This window comes from Palaemon carinicauda, chromosome 4, assembly GCF_036898095.1.
Source record: "Palaemon carinicauda isolate YSFRI2023 chromosome 4, ASM3689809v2, whole genome shotgun sequence".
Taxonomy (NCBI): Eukaryota; Metazoa; Arthropoda; class Malacostraca; order Decapoda; family Palaemonidae; genus Palaemon; species Palaemon carinicauda.
Genome location: NC_090728.1, coordinates 168,837,944 through 168,863,263, shown reverse-complemented (window position 1 = coordinate 168,863,263; position 25,320 = coordinate 168,837,944). Strand labels below are relative to the sequence as shown.

The following is a 25,320-nucleotide window of genomic DNA, read 5'->3' as shown; positions in this document are numbered from 1 at the left end:
ACAATATAGAAAATAAATACACACGTAACAATAATTACATTTCGAAAACTAATGTTACATACAATTAAAATATTGGAAGAAGCCATATTTATTTTTATCTTCCTAATGGCACGTTAAGTATTTCTATGGTCTGATATCGTAATATCTTTGGATATAAATTACGCAATAAATATAAATTAACTGAATTAAAACTCAGCGCAGAAGTAATGCATATGAATCTCTTCATTAATAATGGTAGGATATTCACGTAGACATTTTATAAAAAGGCATGAAATATAATATCTGGAAGAAATTTCAAAATACACACAACTTTAGATATGATCATGTCATTGTGTTTCAAAATAGATGAGGATAGAATTGTTGAATAAATAAAAATAGAAAAGGTATTCTCTCTCGTTAATCATATTCATATCACAGTTGATAGCACATCTTGGTGAAATTTTAAAAATATAGTACACAACTTTAGATATGTTCACAGCATTTTGTGCGTGATAGCTGAGGATGAAATTATTAAATAAATAAAAATTGAAAAGCTATTTTCACTCATTAATCATACTCACATCACACTGATATCGTTTTTGACATGAAAATTATATCGTTTCCTCTACCTGATTGATTACATAGTGTTGTAGTTATAACACAAATCCCGTGAACACGTCTGTCACAGCTGCAAACATGAAAATTACCTTTTTGTACTAATAATGATCCTCAATGGAAGCATAGTAGCTTCACCAACATCATTCACCCTCTTTCAAGGTCGCAAGCACTTACACCGAGAATGTTCTTTGATATTTCTTTTTGCAAACTTTTGTTCATTGTCATCTTTGTATGAAAGGATTATTTCCTTGGTTGTAACTTTGTCAGGAGAGCAGCGCTTCCCTCCGGCACAATAGCTCTCTGATGGCGAACATTGATTGAGTACGATCTTCTTCGGAAAAAACTGTTTGTCTTGAAGGGCGTCTTTGGGAGACAGCAAGTCTACAACATTCACCACGTGTTCCTTAGGGCGGCAGCCAACTCTTCCCAGGTCATAGTGTTGCCGTCTGAATAGATCAGCATCACTGTAGTTCTTCCAGTTGTCATTTTCTTCAATGGTGGGGATGACGTCGCCAGGAACTGTGGCCTCCTGGCTCTTTTCATCACTTGTGTTGTTGCAGGAATTTTCACTGAATGATTGGATGGTATATCCAATTAAGCCGCCAGCAATGGAGGAAATCACAGCAGTAATGCTGATCCAAATAATCAGCTTTTTTGAGGACATGTTTTCTAGAACACGCACAGAACTATTCTCCACAAACATTTCTCTCCCTTGAGAAAGTATCCTGGAGGTTGGGGAGCGTGTCATCTTGTTACGAGTGGCCGGTAGGAACTGAGAGTCAACCTGACCCCTGGCCCTTTTTTATACTTGAGTGTACGTACAAAGGGGGCACATAATTGGTACCTACGGCCGTACGTACGAATAATGGAAGTTGCCAGATGCACGATGTTATCCTTTTTCCAGCAGGTGTTGTGTAACAGCCATAATTATCTTGTCTTCGGAACATCATTATAAAATACTCATTCATCTGTTCATCCGATTTAAGAACGCTATTTAAATCACGATGTCTTTTTCAGCTTTGACTCATTGCAAATTTTTTTGCTTTCAAAAAATGCCTCATATGATTTATTTAGAAGATATATTTTTACTTACACTATACTGAAGATGGCAAAGTCTACTTTGAATACATCCTGATGCCTTTTATCAATGAAAATTAGTTTTGAATATATATATATATATATATATATATATATATATATATATATATATATATATATATATATATAAACGTTGTAATTGTGTGTTTGTAAACTAAAGAAAGATACTGGATAGACCGTATAATTATCTTATTGTCAACAAATACTTTACACCTTACACTGAATAATAATTTTTATCCCGCTAAAGTACACAAGTGTTATTGGAAAGTATGATTGTAATTAGGTGGAATTCAGTAGCTCAACATCCGGATCTCACTACTGACTGCGTTTCTTTAACTCTATAAGACTTTAGAAATTTTTAGGTGTGATATTTGGTCGCAAATTTACCTTTGAGAAACACATTTGGTCTTTTTGTTCTTCAATATCACAAAATATTTGCATATTGAGAAAGTATTTCAAGATTTTCGGTTGTAAATCTAATTGGAAGAAGCGCTTTCATTCTTTCGAGTATTGTTCTCCTGACTTCTTCAGCTGCTGAATTTGTTCAACAAGAGCTTGCGGTCTATTGATTTTTAATTTCTAATAAATTTATTAGTGTCTGGCTCTTTCGTTCGGTCAGTTGTTTAAACATGTTGTATAAGATTTTTTTTTATAACTCTGACCATCCTTTGCCTTCCTATCACATTAATCGGGCTATTGCAATGATGGAAGCTTCAGATTCAATTTTCCTTTAGTGGAAATCTTTTCCATTTCAACTTTGTATTACCCTTCAATGGTTTTATTGTATTATCAGTTTTAAATACATTTGGCCAAGTAAGTCAGATAATCATGAAATGTCAGATATTCAAAGTAAAAATTCGTCACTCAATGAAAATACCAGAGAAAAATAATATCATAAGATCAATAACAACATACATTTACACACTAAAATATTGCGTAAAAGTATATAGTAAAATTGGAGAATCAGGACCACAAGACACAATGTAATGGTTAAATAAATGTCATATCTCGGATTATCCATTTATATTTGATATAAAAATTAAATACTTAACAATAATGATATATCTAAAACTAATGTTATACACAATTGAATTACTGAAAGAGCCATATTCATTTTTATCCAGTGCTTCTTTTGTCCGATACCGTAAAATATCTTAATATAGATTATGCAATACATATAAATTGACTCAACTATAAACTAATGCACATGAAGCTTTGCATAAAAACAAAGGTAATTTCCGGCTCTTTCACATTTTCCCTAAATTTTAACCTGACTCAAGTTCATCTTGACATCCCTCTATTCAGGGCCCTTTATTATGTTCACAGAATTTGCTCTGCAATCCGAATAAAAAATATACGTTTTTTTTTTTTTTCTTTTTTTTTAACTGAGCTTGGCATGTTGTGGAATGGCAACATATATTTGTACACAGAAATTATTTTACATAAATATGAATTCAAATTGGAGAATCATATCCCCAAGACCTACGCCGTTAAAAGCTCAAAGGTTTAAAGGTCGCTCATGAATGGCAGAGGCAAGGGACAGATATATTGTCCTAGCAAATAGAACAATGCCCAAGAGACTGACCATATATTATATGATCAGCGCCCAAGCCTCTTCTCCACCCAAGCCAGGACCAGGGACTGCTGATGACTCAGCAGATAGACCCATAGGCTCCCTCAAACCCCCTAACCTTAGCTCACAAGGATGGTAAGGTTGCAAACACCAATGGCACTAACGAGTCTGAGCGGGACTCTAACCCCCGTCAGGCCACAACAATCCTAAATAAAAGTAAAGCCTTAGAATATCCTTTTATATACAATATAGAAAATAAATACACACGTAACAATAATTACATTTCGAAAACTAATGTTACATACAATTAAAATATTGGAAGAAGCCATATTCATTTTGATCTTCCCAATGGCACATTAAGTATTTCTTTGGTCTGATATCGTAATATCTCTGGATATAAGTTATGCGATAGATATATATTGACTGAATTAAAACTCAGCTATAAAGTAATATATATGAATCTCTGCATTAATACTGGTAAGCTATTTACATAGACATTTTATAAAAAGGCAGAAATTTCAAAATACACGCAACTTTAGATATGTTTATATTATTGTGTTTCAAAGTAGATGGGGATAGATTTGTTGAATAAATAAAAATAGAAAAGCTATTCTCACTCGTTAATCATATTGACATCACAGTTGATGGCACATCTTGGTGAAATTTTAAAAATAGTTCACAACTTTAGATATGTTCACAGCATTTTGTACGTGATAGCTGGGGATGAAATTATAAGATAAAAAAAAAAACTGAAAAGCTATTCTCACTCGTTTATCATATTCATGTCACACTGATATCGGTCTTGACATGAAAATTATATCGTTTCCTTTACCTGATTGATTACATAGTGTTACAGTTATAACAAAAATCTCGTGAAACACGTCTGTCACAGCTGCAAATATGGAAATTACGTTTTTGTACTATTAATGATCCTCAATGGAAACGTAGTAGCTTCACCAACATCATTCACCCTCTTTCAGGGTGGCAAGCACTTACACCGAGAATCTTCTTCGAAATTTCTTTTTACGAACTTTTGTTCATTGCCATCTTTGTATGAAATGATTATTTCCTTGGTTGTAACTTTGTCAGGAGAGCAGTGCTTCCTTCCGGCACAATAGCTCTCTGATGGCGAACATCGATTGAGTACGACCTTCTTCGGAGAGAACTGTTCGTCTTGAAGGGCGTCTTCCGGAGACAGCAAGTCTATAACATTCACCGCGTGTTCCTTAGGGCGGCAGCCAACTCTTCTCAGGTCATAGTGTGGCCGTCTGAATAGTTCAGCATCACTGTAGTTCTTCCTGTTGTCATTTTCTTCAATTTTGGGGATGACGTCGCCAGGAACTGTGAGCTCCTGAGTCTTTTCCTTACTTGTGTCGTTGTGGGCCTTTTCACAATTTGGTTTTATGTTATATCCAATCAAGCCGCCAACAATGGAGGAAAACACACACATAATGGCGAGGATGCTGATATAAATAATCAGCCTGCTTGATGACCCGTTTTCTGGGTTACGCACAGAAATATACCCCACAAACATTTCTCTCTCATGGGAAAGTATCCTGTAGATTGTGGAGCGTGCCATCTTATCACGAGAGTGGCAGGTAGGAAGTCTGAACCACCGAAACTCGCGATCCTTTATATACCAGAACTCACGTATAGAGAACGTATAGAGAGGAAACGTTTCATACTTCTTTAATGAATGGTGCCTGATGCACGATGTGAACCTTCAGAAGTAAGTTAATATACCAATCACCATAGTGAGTAGGGATTACGTCCTAGAAATTTCCCACACAATTTTCTAGACTTGGTAAAGGGACGGCTTCGCCTTAGATAATTATAAACTAACGTATTGTTGACGGAAAGGTATACTGGCGTATCTTAAGGAACTCAAGAAATACGATCAAAACGTATCTTCACTCGTACCGGCGAGCGCGAACGTTTTTGTTCTCGTATTGATTTGCTACTGACGACGAACACTTGGCTGAAGTATATGGATAGCTTGGAGGCTTCTAGAACGAAGATGAGAAGGTGTTTGTTGAATCCAATTCAGACCCCCTCTGAGGTACTGTGTCACAAAATGTGATCTGCATCATCCTGTTAATCATGTCCTTCCACGTTAAAGGCTTACAGGTTTAAATGCCGCTCATGAATAGCAGAAAGGAATAGTGATATTGCCTCAACAAGCAGGCCCCTAGAGACTGACCGTATATAGTATCAGTGCCCATGATCCCTCTCCATCCAAGCTAAGACCAGGGAGGGCCAGGCAACGGCTGCTGATGACTATGGTTAGGTTAGGGGATACTATGGATGCGAATTCTGACGAAAATGTCTTCTGACGAATGCGTTGGAAATCCTCTTCAGAACAAGGTGGTTACACAGTACGCGTTTTCTGATATTCTTACTTCCCTGATATTCCTGAGATGGACATTGAGCCCCTACACAATGTCCCAGTTTCACGGAGATATAGTCACTACGGAAGAAGCGCAAATGAGGTTTCGCTAATAATAATAATAATAATGATAATAATAATAATAATCACAGTCGAAACAAGTTGGAAAAATGCATAGTTCTTGTATGTTATATGAAACGGTGACTTGTTTTGGAGGAAAGATATTATGATAAAACCTAACTGACACGCACGATTTTACCTATGGGTTGGGCCACTGCCGTCTCAATACGTATAGAGACGGCAGTGGTTAGGCCGCCCGCTTACTTCAAGATTAATAATCAATTAATCCTGGCTTACTTATCCCTTACAGTCTAGGCCGGAAAAGGGGGTGGGGTTAATTTCTGACTCCCCGTTACCACTCTGGGTTTCACCTTGTACGTATATAATTAATGATTTACCTGTCAATTTTGATTCAATACAAAACGTGTCACTTATTACGGATTACATGGTCAGAAACTTCTAAGAAACCGTGGAGAGAGAGAGAGAGAGAGAGAGAGAGAGAGAGAGAGAGAGAGAGAGAGAGAGAGAGAGAGAGAGAGAGAGAGATATTTTTCTTGAAAGTCCGCTATTAAAGTTAGTGTTGTTAAATGGTGGAAAACTGAACATGTCAACCAGTTATTCTCTCATATCCCACAAATACCTGTTCTTGTACACAAGGCTGATCAATTTATCGTTATCCTTGGTGGAATCATAGAATCAATCGAAATTCAACTCACAAAAATACCAAAAACAGACGCAGGTCACATGAAGAAATCAAACTTGTTTGATTGCTCAACTGTTTCTGACGACTTCGTACGTGTCCTGACGTGTTCGTTACTGCCACAGTAAACACCAATACCCTCATTGGAATGCATGCGTTTGTTTTTTCTTCGAATTCGTCAGAACTCGTCCGAACAGATATTCGTCAGAATTCGCATCCATAATAAGCTAGGGTAATGTTATTATTATTATTATTATTATTATTATTATTATTATTATTATCATCATCATCATCATCATCATCATCGTTCAAGAAAAATTTTCGTAAACATTCGATTTCTATATTAAAGAGCATGGTGAATTTCAAAGACATATATCAACTTTATTATTATTATTATTATTATTATTATTATTATTATTATTATTAGGGAAGCCTCATTTGCGCTTCTTCCATAATGATTATATCTCCGTGAAACTGGGACATTGTGTAGAGGCTCAATGTCCATCTCAGGAATATCAAGGGAAGTGAGAATATCAGCTGACGTGTATAGTGTAACCACCTTGTTCTGAGGAGGATTGTTGACGTATTCGTCAGAAGACATTTTCGTCAGAATTTGCATCCATAGTAACCCTAGCCTTAGCAGGTAGACCTACATACACACCTCTAAACCTCCCATCCTTAGCTCACAAGGGTGGTGAGGTTGCAGACACTAAAGGAACAAACGAGTTTGAACGGGACTCGAAGCCCAGTCTGACGATCACGAGGCAGGGATGTTATCAATAGGCAACCGTAACTAATTCAGATATATGCAAATGAGTTGGCCATCATCGAAATATGATCACCTTGATTTAAGCAGATTCAGGTGTAAAGTAATAAGTGAATATGGAAATTTTAGAGATAGAATGCTTGATTTAGAAAACTTTGAGTGACAATTATCGTCGTCGCATTTTATAAAGATGATCATCTGAATTTTGAAATGTTATTGCTATTAATTGTTTTTGTTCAGACAATTTTCGTCATCTCAGTCAAAGTAATCAGTTTTTGATATTTGCTATTATTAAAATGTTTATTACCTATATATTTCACTTCCATTATTTATTTGTGAATAGTATAAAAGGAAGTTAGACTTCTTATAGTCTTATCAATAATAGAAATTATTCTGAAGTATATTTTAAGTATCGTGGGTATTTATTTGACCAGATATAGCTAAGACTTTCGTCTCCAGAACTTTTACGATTTATTGATTGACAGCTCTTTAGTGTTGAGTTTGAGGAGTTCTTATATTATTGAAGGATTACAAATTTAGTTGATGTGTGGTTATACAGTTGTCTTAGATATTATATAGGTAAATGCCCATAAGTGTCATATATATTGTTGGGGAGTTTTTGTAAATCAAATGTTTCTAATAAAAGCCAAGCAATTTTTTTTTCATGATCAACCATAAATTTTGCACTTATTCAACATTAATCTTTTTCATAAAACCATCGAATTAATATGATGAAATTACACAAATTGAAAAAGAGTATAAGTAAACTCTCTCTCTCTCTCTCTCTCTCTCTCTCTCTCTCTCTCTCTCTCTCTCTCTCTCTCTCTCTCTCAATAATAATGATAATAATAGGGAAGTGGGGAAATGGGGAAAGGAAGAGTACCCCTGGATACAATCCAGTTTATAGCTCAAAGGCAGGTACTCCGGATGGGAAAGATTAAGGAAATAGGGAGAAAGAGAAGTACAGGAGAAGAATAAAAGAGAGGGGCAGACCCTCTTGCGATATTAAGGAATTGGTATTATTATTTCAGTTATTTACATTCTTCCATTGTCACAAATTTGTCTTGTCGTTTGAGCCACTGATCTGTCAGTCATGAGAAACCTAAGGAGTATGAGGACTGCCTTGAACTGCTGTAATGGAAATGACTGTACATTGCAATTTTCTTATTTTTCCCCATTATGTTTGTTAATAATGCTGGATCAAAAGTTCATCTAATTAATCTCACATCGCTAAACTTTTCATTAACTTTTGATCTTTGATTAACTTATATCAAAAGCTTCCCTCCGGGTTCTTGCTTCTGACCAGCCCGTACTTCATCTGTTATTTAATCCCACTTGTTTGTTCTGGGTGTACAGTGCTGCTTCGTGCATTGTTGTCCAAGACTATTTAATCTCCCATATATGATAAAAAGCAAGTGCCTTGCTATATACGGTATATATATATATATATATATATATATATATATATATATATATATATATATATATATGTGTGTGTGTATATATATATATATATATATATATATATATATATATATGTGTGTATGTATATATATATATATATATATATATATATATATATATATATATATATATATATGTGTTTGTATGTATATATATATATATATATATATATATATATATATATATATATATATATACAAGATAACTGTTATACCATTTTGAGTATGTATTCTGACATAAAGATTAAAGATATAGTTTACCGGTACTCTTAATACTAAATTGTGTGGTCTTATGATCAATTAATGCACCTTTTTTTTTTTGCTTCATTTTCAATTAGGAATTCAAATCCAATGAACTTATCCATATCCTTCAAATTTCTTGCATATTCCTTCATTGTTGATACTGAAGGACTAAATTTATCTGGTACTTGGATTATCAGACGTCTTCCAATTAATCTCCCAACAACTGCTCTTGATTTTATTTGATTAAATTTCATTAGAGATTACTTGCTTTCATCAAATCTGTAGAAAAACTTCCATCATACAGCCATCGAGTCCTTGGAAAAATCTTTTTACGATTCATCAAGAAAACATATCGTCAAATCAAGTGGGAAAAAATATATTTCATCCCAAAAAAATTTTAAAAAATCTATTTCATAGAATTCTTGAAAACTCCTATCACCAAATTTTACCTCTCACTATATTCGTCGATTTTGTTTTTTCATTGAATCCTTATAAAATATCTAAATCCTTATACTAATTTCCCTAAAAAAAGTATTTGGAAAAAAAAAAAAAAAAAAAAAAAACACCTTCAACTTACACCGGAAAAACTCGGCTCTTGAAACCTCCACTGTGATCATCAAGTATATTTAAGTTAAGAAAAAACCCGAAGAATAAACTTAGACAAAATTTTTATAAAGTTGTATTTCAATAGATTCTGCATTACAAATATCACATTACAGCGTCATTTCAAGTTATATTTGCTAAATATGGCACAAAATCACCAAATATTTTAAATTTTGAATGCTCTGTAGTAATTAGGAAATATATATTTTATGTACATATTGGTCTACAGTATTTGCCTTCTTCAAGTGCGAACATTTTAGCATACAAAAATACTAAAACCTTGGTTTTATTTTTCCATTTGAAATCCGACAAAGTCAAACATCATTGTGAAAGATTATATAAAATTTAGTAGGATCATGGTCAACCAAAATCAAGGTAAGCCTATATTTTTATCAAATAACAATTACCATGCCTCTATTTATAGCTGCAGAGGCAATGATGTGATTGAAAAATATTCTCGCAAGCACATAGGTTAATTAAAAAAAAAATAAATAAATAAAAGATTGGCTGGAATCACACGACATTTTTCAAAGCTTTTCTCTGTCTTATTTCCTTTGCAAAAAATATGGATTCTTAGTGCTGTCAGGACTGTGGGGGTATTTATGTTTAAAGAAAATATGATCTACTCCATATCAGTCTGCTATATAGTTCATGTTCTTCATTTTTGTAACTTCAAAATTCCATATTAGGCTTCCTTATTGAAATACGACAGTCTACTGAAATATATTTTTTTAGACCAAGAATAAATCCTTAACATAAAGACAATTCACTTGAAGAGCCATATGTTTTGAAACCTTAACACAAACCTATTTTGTAATAATATACTGTACATATATATGTCATTCTCAAACACAACTATTCATATGCAGTATCATAATAATTCAAAGCTTAAAACAGCATTAAAGTATAATATAAAAAACACAATCGGGCAATTATTATGAACACTAAAATCCTCCAGGCTTCTATTTAGGTTATGGTGTCCTTTTTTCCTCTTAAAGCTGCATTTTTTTTTCTGGTTCATTATAAAAGTCAAGGAAGTACTGGTGCAGCAAGATTTGATGTTTTCCTATTTGATTGACATTTTTTTTTTTTTTTAGAAAAAAAAATATTCAATGTTTTCAAAATGAAAGTGTTTTTAGCGAAGCATTATTGTATTTTCTCAAATCAAACAAAATAAAGAAAATCAATATTGCTGTTTCAAATTTGGAATTCAACCAATTTATCTATATTACAGTAACCATGAATCTTGGTTTGATTGTTACGTTTCATATGTAATTAAAATGGAATGTATTTTCATACATTAAGGCACTAAAGTAGACAAGCATTAATAAACTCACTCCATTATGTTTGGACGTGCAGTTGATCAATCCTGTTTGACACGAGAAATCTGGCATATTAGTCGAACTGCACATATTAATAACACGAAGACACAAAGGTTAATTACTGCTTTCAAACAGTCACTGCCATTAGTTCTGCCTAAAGATTCAAAGAAGTCACCTTATAAGAAACTCATAGTGGTATGTGCAGGTGTCTTTTCTTGAATGATTTAAGCGAATTCATTAGGTAGCTTTATCACACTATTCAGGTTCGTCGATGCCAGTACCACGAATCCATCGCCTGGTAAGGGCGCGGAAAATATTTTGTCACTCTAAGGAGGCTAGATTTGGTTTGGAAATACCTCGCTGTATGTACACTGCATCTGTTTCATCCTTGCTAGAAGACTCCATTAATTGCGATTAAAATGTCATGCTTGATCATAATCATCTTACTCTTATCTAGGATTTAGTTTGTCATTTTGAAAAGTCTTCTGTCCTTCAGCTTGCAGACTCAATAGCTAACAGTGTATGTGTACATTCAGGTAAGAGACAAAAAAGTGATAAATGCCTACATATCAAGGACGGAACGCTGAATCAAGACCCTTGGAAAGTGATCTCCAATGAAGGTTTGTTGATATAAGCAATCACATGGGCCAGGAATGGCCAGCATCTTATTTGCTCGAAGAAACACACTGGGCACTTGGATCAAATTTCTACTTCATGTATATTCCAGAAGTAGTGCTGACTTTACGGTTCCTTCTCCTCTTCCTTCCAGACAGCTCTTCCTCTATTTCTTCCAGAGTCTTGCCACGTGTTTCAGGAACAAAGAAGATTGTGTACAGGGAACCCAGCGTCATTATACCAGTGAACAAGAAGAATACACTAGAGGCCCCGATGGCTTTAAGCAGGCCAGGGAAGCTTTTCGTGATGATGAAGGTGCAAGACCAGTTTAGAGCTGTAACCAAGGATGCTGCAGGACCTCTGATCTTGGCAGGAAGGGCTTCTCCCATGAAGAGCCAAGGAATTGGCCCCCAGCCCAAGGAGAAGGCTATCACATAAACCATGAAACTCACCAGAGGAAGCCATGCAAGATTCTTAACGGACTCTTGCCATTCAGCATAACCTTCCTCCGTAACAGGGATGTTTTCTGCATAGGACTGTGAAAGAAAATTATGTATTAGTGAATATCATTTTGAGAAAAAATTTGTTTTGATGACCTAAAATATATTTGTACTTTATATTAATTTTCAGCATAAGTTTCAGATTAGTTCAAGAAAATTATTTAGAAGACGTATTTATACAATTATTTTTTTTATATAACTAAGGACTGCTTATTGAACTTGCAAGGATTCTCGTGTATTAAAATAAGGAACTATTTTAGGACTAAATGTGAATTGAGTGTATCATGCAATACCAGGGACTTACCTTGATATAGAAAAATGACCCTAGTGACACGAGGGACACAACCATCAGGCCGCTGGAAGCGTATAGCAGAATCTTCCTGCCAAGTTTGTCAATGACAGCGTTAGCCACGAAAGTTGACAACAGATTGACGACTCCAACAATAATGGTGGACAAGTGACCGCTGATAGCTGATCCTGACATTTCAAAGATGTCGACTGTGTAGAAGATAACTGCGTTAATGCCGGAGAGTTGCTGGAAGAGCATGAGGCCCATGGAAAGGAGGAATGGACGAGCGTATTGCCTGCTTAGGATGTCCTTGAAAGAAGAAGAATCCTGTCTGGCTAACTCATAGTTCTCCTGGATGGCACCCAGTTCAAACTCAACATCCGCAGAGGAACCACGAAGCCACTGAAGAGATCTTTCTGCATCTTCCACTCGGTCTGTGAGAAACAGATGACTTAGTCTTGAGGTAAGTAAAGTGAGAATATAACTGGAATGCTCACATATAAGCTATTTTATATAAATGTATATTATACAATAGTGTATAAATTTTTTATGATTTTAAAATGTGAAACCACAAGTCATAATAACGGAATGGAATAATGCCATGAATGTAATACCTCAACTGCCGGGAGATTCTTGTAGATTTTAACTACATTAGAACATGTAATAATATTTCAATATTCATAAATGATAATATTTCAAAATCAATCAATAATATTGCGATTCCTGTTAATTTGAATGAGCGGTGCGCGTTTCTATTTCTTAAAATATCAGAAAACGAATTTTTTATTTATTTATAACATCAAGGCGCTTAATTCCAGTTTGTATATTAATAACCGAGACTGACTGGGTAGCTTTATTGTTATTAACATTACTAACGAAGCTACAACCCTAGTTGGAAAAGCAGAACGCTATAAGCCCAAGTGTTCCAATTGTAAAAGCAGCCAGTGATAAAATGATTTAGAGAAGGAACGAATAAACTATAAATGGTAAAATTTTTTTAGTATATTAAGATCAGTAACAACGTTAAATAGATGAGTTATATATAAACTGTTATGAAACGAGACATGTCAACATGGTCAAAAAAAAAAAAAAAAAAAAAAAAAAAAAAAAAAAAAAAGAATGCAACAAGTTTGAACGTCAGAAGTTCCACCAATTCAACCAACACATCGTGAAGATCATTACACAATGTGGTCACAACAAGAACAAAACTTCTAGAATGCTGTGTAGTAGTGAGCCTTATTCTAAAAACGGATAGATTAGCAACTATTCACATTGTAGAATTATTTCTATTAATGCTAACGCACCACCCCCTTTCGGCTGTAGATATGTAAGCATGTTTGATTATAAGCGAGAAGGGTTAACCTTAAAGTTATCTCTCTCTCTCTCTCTCTCTCTCTCTCTCTCTCTCTCTCTCTCTCTCTCTCTCTCTCTCTCTCTCTCTCTCAGGGTTAACCTTAAAATTCTCTCTCGAGAAGGGTTAACCTTAAAATTCTCTCTCGAGAAGGGTTAACCTTAAATTATCTCTCTCTCTCTCTCTCTCTCTCTCTCTCTCTCTCTCTCTCTCTCTCTCTCTCTCTCTCTCTCTCTACAAGACATTCCGTGTGCATTTATTTTCTTGTTACTACATAATAGCTTTCAAAGTCTGCATTTTACCTTTTGAAATGTACCATCGGGGAGTTTCGGGGACGAAGCACATCAGAGCAGTGAAGATGACAGGGATGATAGCACCCACGTACGCCAGCCACCACCAGTTCACGTAAGAACCGACTAAGTAACATATCAAAATACCTGGAAAAAAAAAAAAACAAATGACAAATTGAATTACTTCATTGCTCTTGTGACAAATGCTTGAATTCCTAATATACTTCTAGTTGTAGGTGGTATTATTATTATTATTATTATTATTATTATTATTATTATTATTATTATTATTATTATTATTATGAAACATATGTCCCATTAATATTTTTATTTCTTTATGAGGATGCTGTGGGTAGCTAGCTACTCGAGCCTGCAATGGTTCTTTCTTTTGAATACTGTTAATTTAAGTTTTCTCATATAGTAATTGCAATTAATTTTATGTTTTGAGTGGAATCTCATCTTTACAAATTGTTAATGACGTGTTTTTTCTGTTGTTTAGTGTATTTCTTTCCAATTTATGTTAGATGAACAGAAACAGTTTAATTAATAGACAGTATATATATATATATATATATATATATATATATATATATATATATATATATATATATATATGTGTGTGTGTGTATATATATATATATATATATATATATATATATATATATATATATATATATATATATATGTGTGTGTGTGTGTGTATATATATAAATATATATATATATATATATATATATATATATATATATATATATATATATATTGTATCCTGTTTCGAGAAAAGATTTTTAGGTCCTTACTGCAACGACTGTTTCTTTTTATTTCTAGAATTAACTCTGTGGTATTGTCTACTGACATGCGATATAGCAATTGTAGAGGATATTTTTTCAATATTATCCGATAATTACATGAAATATAAGCAATGCTATTCAAGTACATGCAATCGGGTTTTCATCTAGATAAAGAGCAATTGGAATATTGCCAACGATTCTTAACACAAAGGTATAACGAATTTTTTAGCAGCCTCTTCTTCCCACTGAGACGGTGCTGATTAAAAGATTATTTGTGTCAAGATCTTTAAAGTCTATATTTCTTTACTAAGATGTGTTACTTGATAAACATATTTCAGCAATGAAATTATGGAAATATCTAATACAGCTTTAGTGTGTGGATTATAAAAAAAAAAGGATCTCGTACCGTATATTAAAAAAATATTAAAAACTCCTTTGGAAGTTCTATTTATATTACACGTTATTTTACATTTTTTATTGAAGAAAAGCAATGAATCATTTTATTTAATCGTCTTCGTTGGCAGAATCACTGGTCTCCTGGTGTGGGTTAAATTACGTAATAAGAATAAGCTAAATTTATGGACAAAATGTTGTACATAACCAAAAGTAATTACATCACACATTGAGAGAACATAACATGATAAACCATACAAAGCAAGACTCGCTTATTGTGCGAAGATTGATTGATTTAAAGTTTTCAGGCATCCTGACATCTGAGGTCATTGACGCCGGTTGTGCGAAGAAATAACAGATAAGTCGTATAACTCGAAGATCCCCATAACTTACCTCCGTTACCAAAAGTAGTTGGCAGAAGACCTAATATCCCTCTTATTTCAGGTTGGATGGTCTCTCCCAAGTAAACGGGCAGAGTTAGGGTCAGGAGACCTATACAGAAGCCTCCGATGGCTCTACCAACGTAGATCATCCAGATGTTCACCGCAGAACCCATCAGCAAATAGGCTGTAATAGAAGTTATGAGGTAATATATAAGCCAATACAAAATCATAGTTTATGATGCAACAGGCATATTCGATAACATAGTGGGTATTTACATTAGGACACGAGACACGCCAGACCTATAAAATTGTAACAATTTCTATCCTGTATCAGAAATGCTAAGCAGCTGAACTTATATTTAGGTGGTGTGACTTACATCGTAATTAGATTAAAGAAACTTCATTCCTAACTACATTAAAATATTTTTTTTTTTCGTGAGGAGAGTATCCAAGACAAATTTCCTACATTAAATTTTCTGAATATCTTTATGCCTTACTTTCAGGATATGTTATTGGTATGAAATTATATCATAACCATTAAGCTGAAACAGTATTGAAAATCTGAAATCTTATAATATTCTGTATTCTTACCTAGAATGAATGGGGGTCCGCACATTAAGATAACCATCTTCCTTCCTAGCGCATCTATGAAGTACCCGCCGATAATGCTGCCAGTGAGAGCACTGAGGGGCATCAGGGACCCGATCCACGATTTCTCTTCTTCCGTGACGTTGAAGTTGGTGGAATTGTCGCTGCTCATGGAGGCCAAAGCTGGAGATGTGTACCCTGCGCTGAAGCCAACTGCCATAGATCCTATGGAGACGGATATCGCTGCTAACACCTGTCGGAGGTAAGTACATTATTGAAATATCTGAGCAGATAAAGGATTCTGATTATTGATACTATACCTCTCTATGGCTGTTAGTGATGAGACCCCAAAGCAATCGTTGTTATTTGACGTGAGTTTCAAGATATTGATTTTCAATCGTAAACATAAATGATATCGGCGTCAGTGACCTTCGATGTCAGGATGCCAGAAAACTTCAAATCAATCAATTAATCGTAAACAATAAAGCTATCCAGGTAGACAATGAGAGAGTGATATAATAAATATCTGAGGGTTGAAGATTAAGAAGTCCTCAAACTTAGAATCATTAACTTTTTTCCTCGAATTCTATACCTTGTAATCCTCTTAACAAAACATACCATTATCAAATTTAATCTTTTTTATTGTGAAGCGCTCTTTCGTTTACAGTTTACTTCTCTCAGTTATGATCCTTCAATATGATATTATCCGCTTTAAAAAGGCAAACATTTCTATCTGATTGTTTCTATTCTTTTATATCTTTAAAATTTCCCAAATTATGAAAATCACTTGATGGTTCAATCTCATAGTTTATAATTCATTTAGCAAGTGTCTCAAAAAAGAAAAAAAAGTTCAATTAATATAATACGTACATATAACGTGTTTTGCTTTACTTTGATTTGCATAGGTAAGTGGCAGAATATTTGAAGATCATGCAACCGTTAAAGAACATTAGTGTAGAGCCAAAAATAGTCACACACCAGCAATCGGACTTTGGCTTCCAAAGACTTTATATACGACGAGAACCGCAATAGGATATAAGCAATTGGTCGAAAACCAGTTTTTTTTATTTACAAGTGTGACGCAGTTGGCATAGGAGAGGATTGGCCGCTGTACCACAATTTTAAGTTTATTGCTTGATGACAAATGCCGCCTTAATGGTTTTTACGTAAAACTTATATTTTTTGTGTGTGTGTGGGGGAGGGGGATGTTCATCAAATTAGCTAAGTAGTGGAAGAATGTTGTGATCTTGTAAAGGCTTTATCGAGGATGACAATAAACACGAGGGCACTCAGGGCAGAGATGTACCTGCCGTACAGTAAACAGGTTTAGCCGCAGTAATGTCAATAAGTCATGACAAAGATGACTGATTTACCCGTGATCCTTTTATCACATCGATTACGTTTCCAGCTTGCTTGTGCCAAAGTGTGTTTGGTTACTTACGAATTGATTTTGGCTTCTTTACTTGCGTCTTATGAAACCCTTTAAGGTGAGAGCTGTATTTCTCTCTTATGAGATGAGGAATGGTCTTACAGACGAAAAAGTGACTCAAGCCAACGAAAACTTTGACTTTTTATTGAGAATCTCTTTACTAAAAGAGAGTGATGTTTTCTTGGATACAAAATAAAAGGGAAGTCTAGGAAGACAGACAAGTCGCTAATGCTTCGACTGCATAAACAAAGCCCTGTTCACGTTTGGCTGCACAGCGACCGAGTAAAATTAAGCGATGTGGGGAGTGCATTTCAAGCACCAAGCTAGATGGAAACCATCCATTATGTAGTTAGGTCCTTCACATCAGTAATCAGAGAGTTGGGATGTATGATTCACGTCAAGATTATAGAATGAATGGTCTTTGAATTGAGGCTTTTGTCTTGTGCCAAGATATTTTTGAATTTCAGCTACCCTAAAAATAAATTTGCAACTGGAAACAGTGTATCTTTTAATATTTCATACAGGAAGCGACAATGGATGCCCTATATCTATTAGAATTTTTTTAATGTATCCCTATTGCTATTACAAAATGTGTTATAGAAAGTCATTCTTCTATACAAAGTGTTATTAACAAACTTCCACCTCTTAGCCTAATTTTCCTTTTGCCAAGACAATTTTTTTCGGTGGCAGTTGGACATACAGTAACTATACAGATAAGGTATTAGGATCAAAATGCATTATTTAAAAAATAAAAAATAAAACATAAATGGACAACGAAACATATTCACCGGAAAAAAATGGTTATGTTATATAATCAAAAGATATCGTATAAATTTGTTCCCAATCTTATAAGAACTAAACTATTATTGAATAGGCTAATCTATTATTAATTACGTTTCTTAAACTATAAACGGTAGGGATGAAATTTGTACTCTAAATCTTAGACTTGTAACGTTAGCGATTCGAAAGCGGACATTAGAAAGCTGCCTCAAAGCTGTGGACTAACAAAGAAATCTGCCCTGAGGTCCAAGTATGCCATTGTTGCTGCGTATGAGATACCCTGCTTTTGCAATTGGGAGTTTTAGGTCAAACTGCACATTTATAACGATACGTAATGGTAATGAGGATAAACTCACTATGACAACTCGTAATGAAACCACCAAAAGTTATTTTCTTAATAAAACCACCAAACGTTATTTTCGTAATAAAACCACCAAAAGTTATTTTCGTAATAAAACCACCAAAAGTTATTATTTTGTTAACTTGTGAAAGTTGATTTTCTGGTTTCCTTTCACTTTCTTTAAATCACAGAAATAGTTTGGCATTGATTAACTCGATCCCTTTCTCTTTGACCGAGTTTGACTGAAGCAAAGCTCTCCCCATACCCACCACTCCCATCCATGTCCCCCCCCCCAACCCTATCACTCCACTGAAATCAACATGTGGTTGTGCTCTCTCTCTCTCTCTCTCTCTCTCTCTCTCTCTCTCTCTCTCTCTCTCTCAACGTAACAGATGAAAAGATTGAGCTGGTGAATATTATTGTTCTATACAGTTGGCGCTGAAGGTGACAGTGCATCATCTTTGTATTTATTATGGGTGCTCATATGCCGGTGGAATATTGAAGATTGTCGGCATTGCTAGTCTTAATCTCTGCTTAAGAATACGCTTAATTACCTTCAATTTGCATGAATATATAGGATCGGGTCATTTTTGAGACAGGCTGGGCCTGGTTGGACCACGTTATGTCTAAACGGCATGTTTATTTACATGTCGAATATTATTGTTGCAGAAAGTATAATGTATATACTGTACAAATATCATCATTATTATTACTGGTATTGATTCTCTCTCTCTCTCTCTCTCTCTCTCTCTCTCTCTCTCTCTCTCTCTCCTCTCTCTCTCTCTCTCTCTCTCTCTCCTACTGAAGGGATCTTAGAATGTTTATTTTTTATTGCTTATAACATTGCTTTCATATCGTTGAATCATCGCTCATTCTATACTTTCTTGATATATGTTGATGTGTTTTAAAACTACCATTTTACGTTAGCAGAGGGCAATATTATATGGACTCTTGTTTATTAATTTTTACGTTATTTAAGAGTGTAGCCTCTGAGGGTATAAGCTGTTAAGATTTTGGTTCACAGGAAACAGTGTGTATAGATATCTAATATTATGCCGTATATTATTTACATTACGTACAGTTATGAACATTACATTTGCTTTATTATTATTTCGTAGAAGAATGATATTTATTTCCATTTATCTTTTCCCATTACATATACTGTAAGACCACTTTTTCATTATGCATCGTGGCAACAATGTAATTATATGTGTCAACACTGCTTTTCTTTCCGCCATGTGCATATAGTAGTCAGTCGTTGTTCAGTGGTCACTGTATCGACAAGTATGGGCCTGTTCCCAGCTGCTTGTCACATTTATGTCCGTTTATCTTCATTATACAAGATTTTAAAGAACTTATTATTTTAAATTGTCACCCTCCATTACATTTATCACATGGATGTATGTGGCAGTATCACACACACAGTGTAGTTTCGCAAATCAGGCATTCGACTCTATGTACAGTGCTGCTAGATAGCCACTGGGTTTGCTTGGTATAGTAGTTGCTAGGCAGAGCAGATATCGTGTAATTGGAGCCACAGCTCCTTAATTCTCATGCAAATCCATAAACGAGATTGGTTATCTGTTCCTTGTCCTGGTTGGGAATGTTACCCATCTACATTGCAAATGGATGACCAGAGGTTATAGGTCTTCCGAAGATTTTGAAAGGTTCTCTTTCGAAGTTGCCTTAAGGAACAATGCTTCTTGCTCTTAATTTTAATTACTTTGATTGATCCTTGAAGGACATGCCTAAGGCATTGTGTGGAAGATTGCTGCTGTTCATAGTTACTCCTCTTTATTTCCATATACACATGCTCATGACTAATATATATATATATATATATATATATATATATATATATATATATATATATATATATATATATATTTATATATTATGATGGGCGTGTGTATTTATGTATATATATAGATATATATACTTATTTATATATATATATATATATATATATATATATATATATATATATATATATATATATATATATATATATATATATATATATATTAGCGTAAAATAAACCTTCAAGCAAAATGAAACAGATTCGATATGCATATACGTATATGCATGCATGTATGTATCATATATATATATATATATATATATATATATATATATATATATATATATATATATATATATATATATATATATAAATGTATGTGTGTGTGCGTGCGTGTAAAAGAATAAACCTCCATGCAAAGAAAAACAAACTCGAGAATCCTCCCTCGTAGTTAATAAAGGGGACGACAAACAAGAGCTTATTTAAATGCCATTGGTAATGACGTCAAAGTGCTTAATAGACTTAAGTAATGGTGTCCGTTTGTTACGTTACATTAAACTTATTTCCTTTTCTCACGGCAGACCTTGTTACACGTCAGTACTGACAAAACTGTGCAACAAGCAAGCTTACGTTATAGTTGTTCTATTTTGTGCCTGAAGGAATTATATCATTTGTTGCAATTACATCGAGTTTTTAAAGTCTGAAAGCCTGTCGAGTCGCTACGCATGTTGTCCTTGTACATGCTGTGTACGCTATCATTTATTTGCTTACTTATACTCGGCCGATATGTCTGAAACTTTGTATGTGTGCATTAAGGATACCAGAATCGACGCCGTGAACCTGTTTCTTTATTTATATATTATTTTTTTTTATTAGTAATTAATTAAAAAACAGTCAACATTCTAAGTTCACTAAAGATGGCCATGTTTGGTGTCAAGTAAAACAGGAGGGACAGGAGATAATATTGGTACACTTGATTGAATGATTCTGATCTTTATTGATTAGTAATTAATGATTAATATAAGAAACAATGGATTTTCAGAGTAAACAGAAATCTGGCCATTTCTGGAACGGACGAATAAGTTTCCTAATCAGTTACATCTTCAGCTTCAAGGGAATACTTGTTTATGATTTAATTATTGTGCACGTAAATAGACAAGTGTAATAGAGAGATAGATACCCAGTTTATTAGGTAATACTATTTATTTTTCAGATACTTACATTTATTAATATTATTATTGCTAGATGAGCTAAATCACTATACTGTAGTTGGAGAAGAAGGATGCTCTAAGCCCAAAGGGCTCCAATAGTGAAAATAGTATAATGAGGAAACAAAATAAACTTAGAATAGTGTGTCCGAGTGTACCCTCAAGCAAGAGAACTCTAACACAAGACTCTGGAATATCATGGTACAGAGGCCATGGCACTACCCAAGAGTAAAGAACAATGGTTTGATTTCACAGTGAGGAAAGGAAATAATAGAAGCAGATAGAATAGTGTGTCTGAGTGCACACTCAGGCAAGAGAACTCTAACCCAAGACTGTGGAAGATCATGGTACAGAGGCTATGGCACTACCCAATACTAGATAACAAGGTTTGATTTTGGAGTGTCCTACAAGAGCTGCTAACCATAACCGAAGACTCCAAGCATGTGTTCACAAATTTTACAGCCTAATTATTATTTTAAGGAAAAAAGCAATTATGGGAAATCTTTTAATTGTGAATTTATTGACCTTGTTCTAATTTCTCTCTCTCTCTCTCTCTCTCTCTCTCCTCTCTCTCTCTCTCTCCTCTCTCTCTCTCTCTCTCTCTCTCTCTTCATATATAGGACACTTTATATATGGAGCACTTGATTTGTCATATTAATGTTTTTTTAATCACAATGAAGAAACAATAATAGAAAGCATCCCAAGAACAAAAGCATATTCTCTCTCTCTTCATATATAGGACACTTTATATATGGAGCACTTGATTTGTCATATTAATGTTTTTTTAATCAACAATGAAGAAAACAATAAATAGAAAGCATCCCAAGAACAAAAGCATACAGGTATTGCTAATCACAGAAGATGAATAGGACACATTTACTTCGTCATACTCTGATTTCCTCATGGCCAAGAAGCCCGCATAGCCGAAACCCTTACTAATTTACAAATGCGCATTGTACAATGTCTTGGGCAACACATTTGTTTCATGATCATCTTTGAGAAACGATGGTAGGTTGTTACATTTTTTCGTCCTGGAAAAAAAAATTGATTTAACGCATTTTCAACGCTTCCATATTTGGAAATCGATAGGAGCAGCGGTGGTAAGCAGTTGCCGACCCTTGTATTGATATCCTTTTTTTTTTTTTTTTTTTTTTTTTTTTTTTTTTTTTTTTTTATTGCAGTGAGTCTTACCTACGACTCAATTCATCCAGCAAACATTTAAATTAACCTAAAATTGTTAAGATTGATAGCATCCGTTTAGTTCTGAAAGACGTCAAAATAACATAGGATGAAATGGCGTAGAATGGTAACTCAGTTGATTTCTCCGTCCACACAATCGATTATTGTAGTGTCTCGAATGAAATACAAAACTACTGGGAACCAACATTTGCACTGACTTGCCAAACAACCCTTACTAAGGCCGCTAAGGCTCGCTTCACACGAGCGGATTGAATCTGTACGGTAAAATATCGGCCAATGGGAAGCGGAGTTTCAAATAACTTTGGATTGAGATTTTTTTCATAAATACACTATGCAAACCATAAATTAATTACTGTAACATTTGTATGGAGAGAGAGAGAGAGAGAGAGAGAGAGAGAGAGAGAGAGGAGAGAGAGAGAGAGAGAGAGAGAGAGAGAGCAATTTTCTAGTTTAACTTCGTTTCTACTTGAAAGTATTTCGAGATTATAAAATGAGAAAATGGCCTCTTGAAAAAAAGCCTACTCGTAAGGGTTTAGGGCCTTAACTGCCTCACATAGGGTGCACTGTAAGCATTATTGTTTACTGTTAGTATTGCCATTTAATTTGATCCCGTAACGAACATAACTGTTCATGTTCCTAGTCATAATCCTTATTTAAGTTGTAAACATCAAATTATAATAAGATATAATATTCAGGGACAAAGAATATATTTTTGATACATTAATGTCTGGATTCTCTTACCAACCATGACAGGTATAATTACAAGAGAATTGTCCCTGACTTAAATCTTTCTTTGTGGCCTAGTGTTATGTCACTGTTCATACAAGTTTCCTGGACCAGGGTTCGATTCGTGGCCGGTCAGAAGCTATTGTCTTTGAGTGATTTAGCCTGGGGCTCTGATCCCGAGGTCGGTAAGAGAATCCAGACATTAATATATAAAAAATATATGGCTTATTTAAATATGAAAAACACGTGCGTATTTTTTTTTTTGCTTGGGTGAGTGTGTATAAAAATTCCAACTAAATCTCCATTAAAAATTAAAAAAAGTCATTGACACCATCATTCTTTTCTACCTCATCCAGGTCACACAACTGACCCCAAAACACCACCCAACTACGTGTCAATTGTTGTTCCTTTCTGACGTCACACGTAATGCCAGTTTGAGATTAAGAGTTCCTCGATTGGCTCCGTTTAGAATTGAATGGGTCAAGGCCAGTGACTACTTTGTCGTCCGATGCTGGTGGCCGACATGAGATCAAAGCTACAGCTACAATATAGGGGGATTGGATAGGAGGGAGGGGGAAATTAGGATTTTGGAAGGATAGGAGGGGAAAGTGTTAAGATGAAGTACAGTGGGAGGTGAAAAGATTGGACAGACCAAATCGCTCTTTTTTGTTGGACAGGAGATCAGCTTTGCGAGAGATTTCCTTCCTGCGAGGAGATGAGATTTTTAAGGAAAGTTAGTGAAAATTGATGAACTTCAAGTCTCAGGTCAGTTGATACATTTAGTTGATTACTTCGTGGGAATTTCGTTTGGTTACTTGTTCAGCTCGACTATCATATTTTTTGCAGGTGCAATTCCGGAAAATGTAGCTATCTAGTAATAATTATTATTATTAACCATAGTTTGATTATGGAAAAACTCGTGTAGATATTGTATCTGTAAGTACTATTCTGTTTGATTGATCAGAGATAATTATTTACAATTAGTACAAGCCAGATTGGTCAATGACTTGGTTATACTATAGGTATCGTAGGCCACTTTATAGACCATTAGGAACACCAAAGTAATTGCACGAGTACATCCCTTTAGAGGATCTGCATAAAATAGCAGTTATTTTTGTTAGTGCCTTAAAATCACTCGTATTCATCGAAATGTCTAGTTCTGTGACAAGAATATAGGTCAAATGTGTGCACTTATATTAACACTACATACACGATGTAAGGTCCCCGATGCAACACTAGCCTTATCCATCTTAATATCCTGGCGTTTTGTCCTCATTTGCTCGTTTGCTTGTCAGTATCTTTTCTGTTGTTTCTGGTGCTTTAGGTGAGATGCTCCAGTAACAAAAGACTGTATTGGCGTAAGTCTACTGCTACTGTTACTTATTGTTGTTTTCGTTCAACTTCGAAATTATCCTAGCTGTCGACGGTGTATATTGCAGTTCTTTCAATGCATGACGGACAGAGTTTTTTGCAATACCTAGCACACTGGTTGATTGATTAGTAACAGTTGTTATTACTTAAGGTTTTAAACATTTGATTAGTGCAATAATTACTTTGCATATTTATTATTTTCATTATTTCCATCGCTAAAAATTTATTTCTTTTCCAAAGAAATATGAGCGTCAGTTTAACGTAAGGGCGTGTTTTGACAAACAAGTATGAAGTATCACAGCTTAAAACCCAATCAAACAGCTCGAAAAAGTTTAAAATGTTTAATATTTAGAATTTCTGATGCTCCTAAGCGATAATTTACTTGGCCTATCTACAATGACTATCAGACAGTTCTATAGAAGCTGCTCATGTAATGTACAATAATTGTTTATTA

The 25,320-nt window shown here is 34.5% G+C and overlaps 1 protein-coding gene across 1 annotated transcript; it reads right to left on the bottom strand.

The window, feature by feature from the left end:
• Positions 1–9,549: 9,549 nt before the first annotated feature.
• On the bottom strand, positions 9,550–16,271 carry LOC137640181 (facilitated trehalose transporter Tret1-like). The gene is made up of 5 exons (XM_068372707.1): positions 16,015–16,271; positions 15,434–15,607; positions 13,869–14,003; positions 12,231–12,649; positions 9,550–11,962 (listed from the first exon to the last, which is right to left on the bottom strand). The coding sequence occupies exons 1-5, from the start codon at positions 16,229–16,231 to the stop codon at positions 11,519–11,521; spliced, it is 1,389 nt and encodes a 462-aa protein (XP_068228808.1). The 5' UTR covers positions 16,232–16,271; the 3' UTR covers positions 9,550–11,518.
• Positions 16,272–25,320: the final 9,049 nt, after the last annotated feature.

Coding starts and splice junctions, on each gene's coding strand:
- LOC137640181 (XM_068372707.1), bottom strand. CDS start 16,231: ATGGCAGTTGGCTTCAGCGCAGGGTACACATCTCCAGCTTTGGCCTCC. Junction 14,004..15,433: donor AACTACTTTTGGTAACGGAG/GTAAGTTATGGG, acceptor TTTTTTTTCCAG/GTATTTTGATATGTTACTTA. Junction 11,963..12,230: donor GGTCATTTTTCTATATCAAG/GTAAGTCCCTGG, acceptor TTTCTTTCACAG/TCCTATGCAGAAAACATCCC.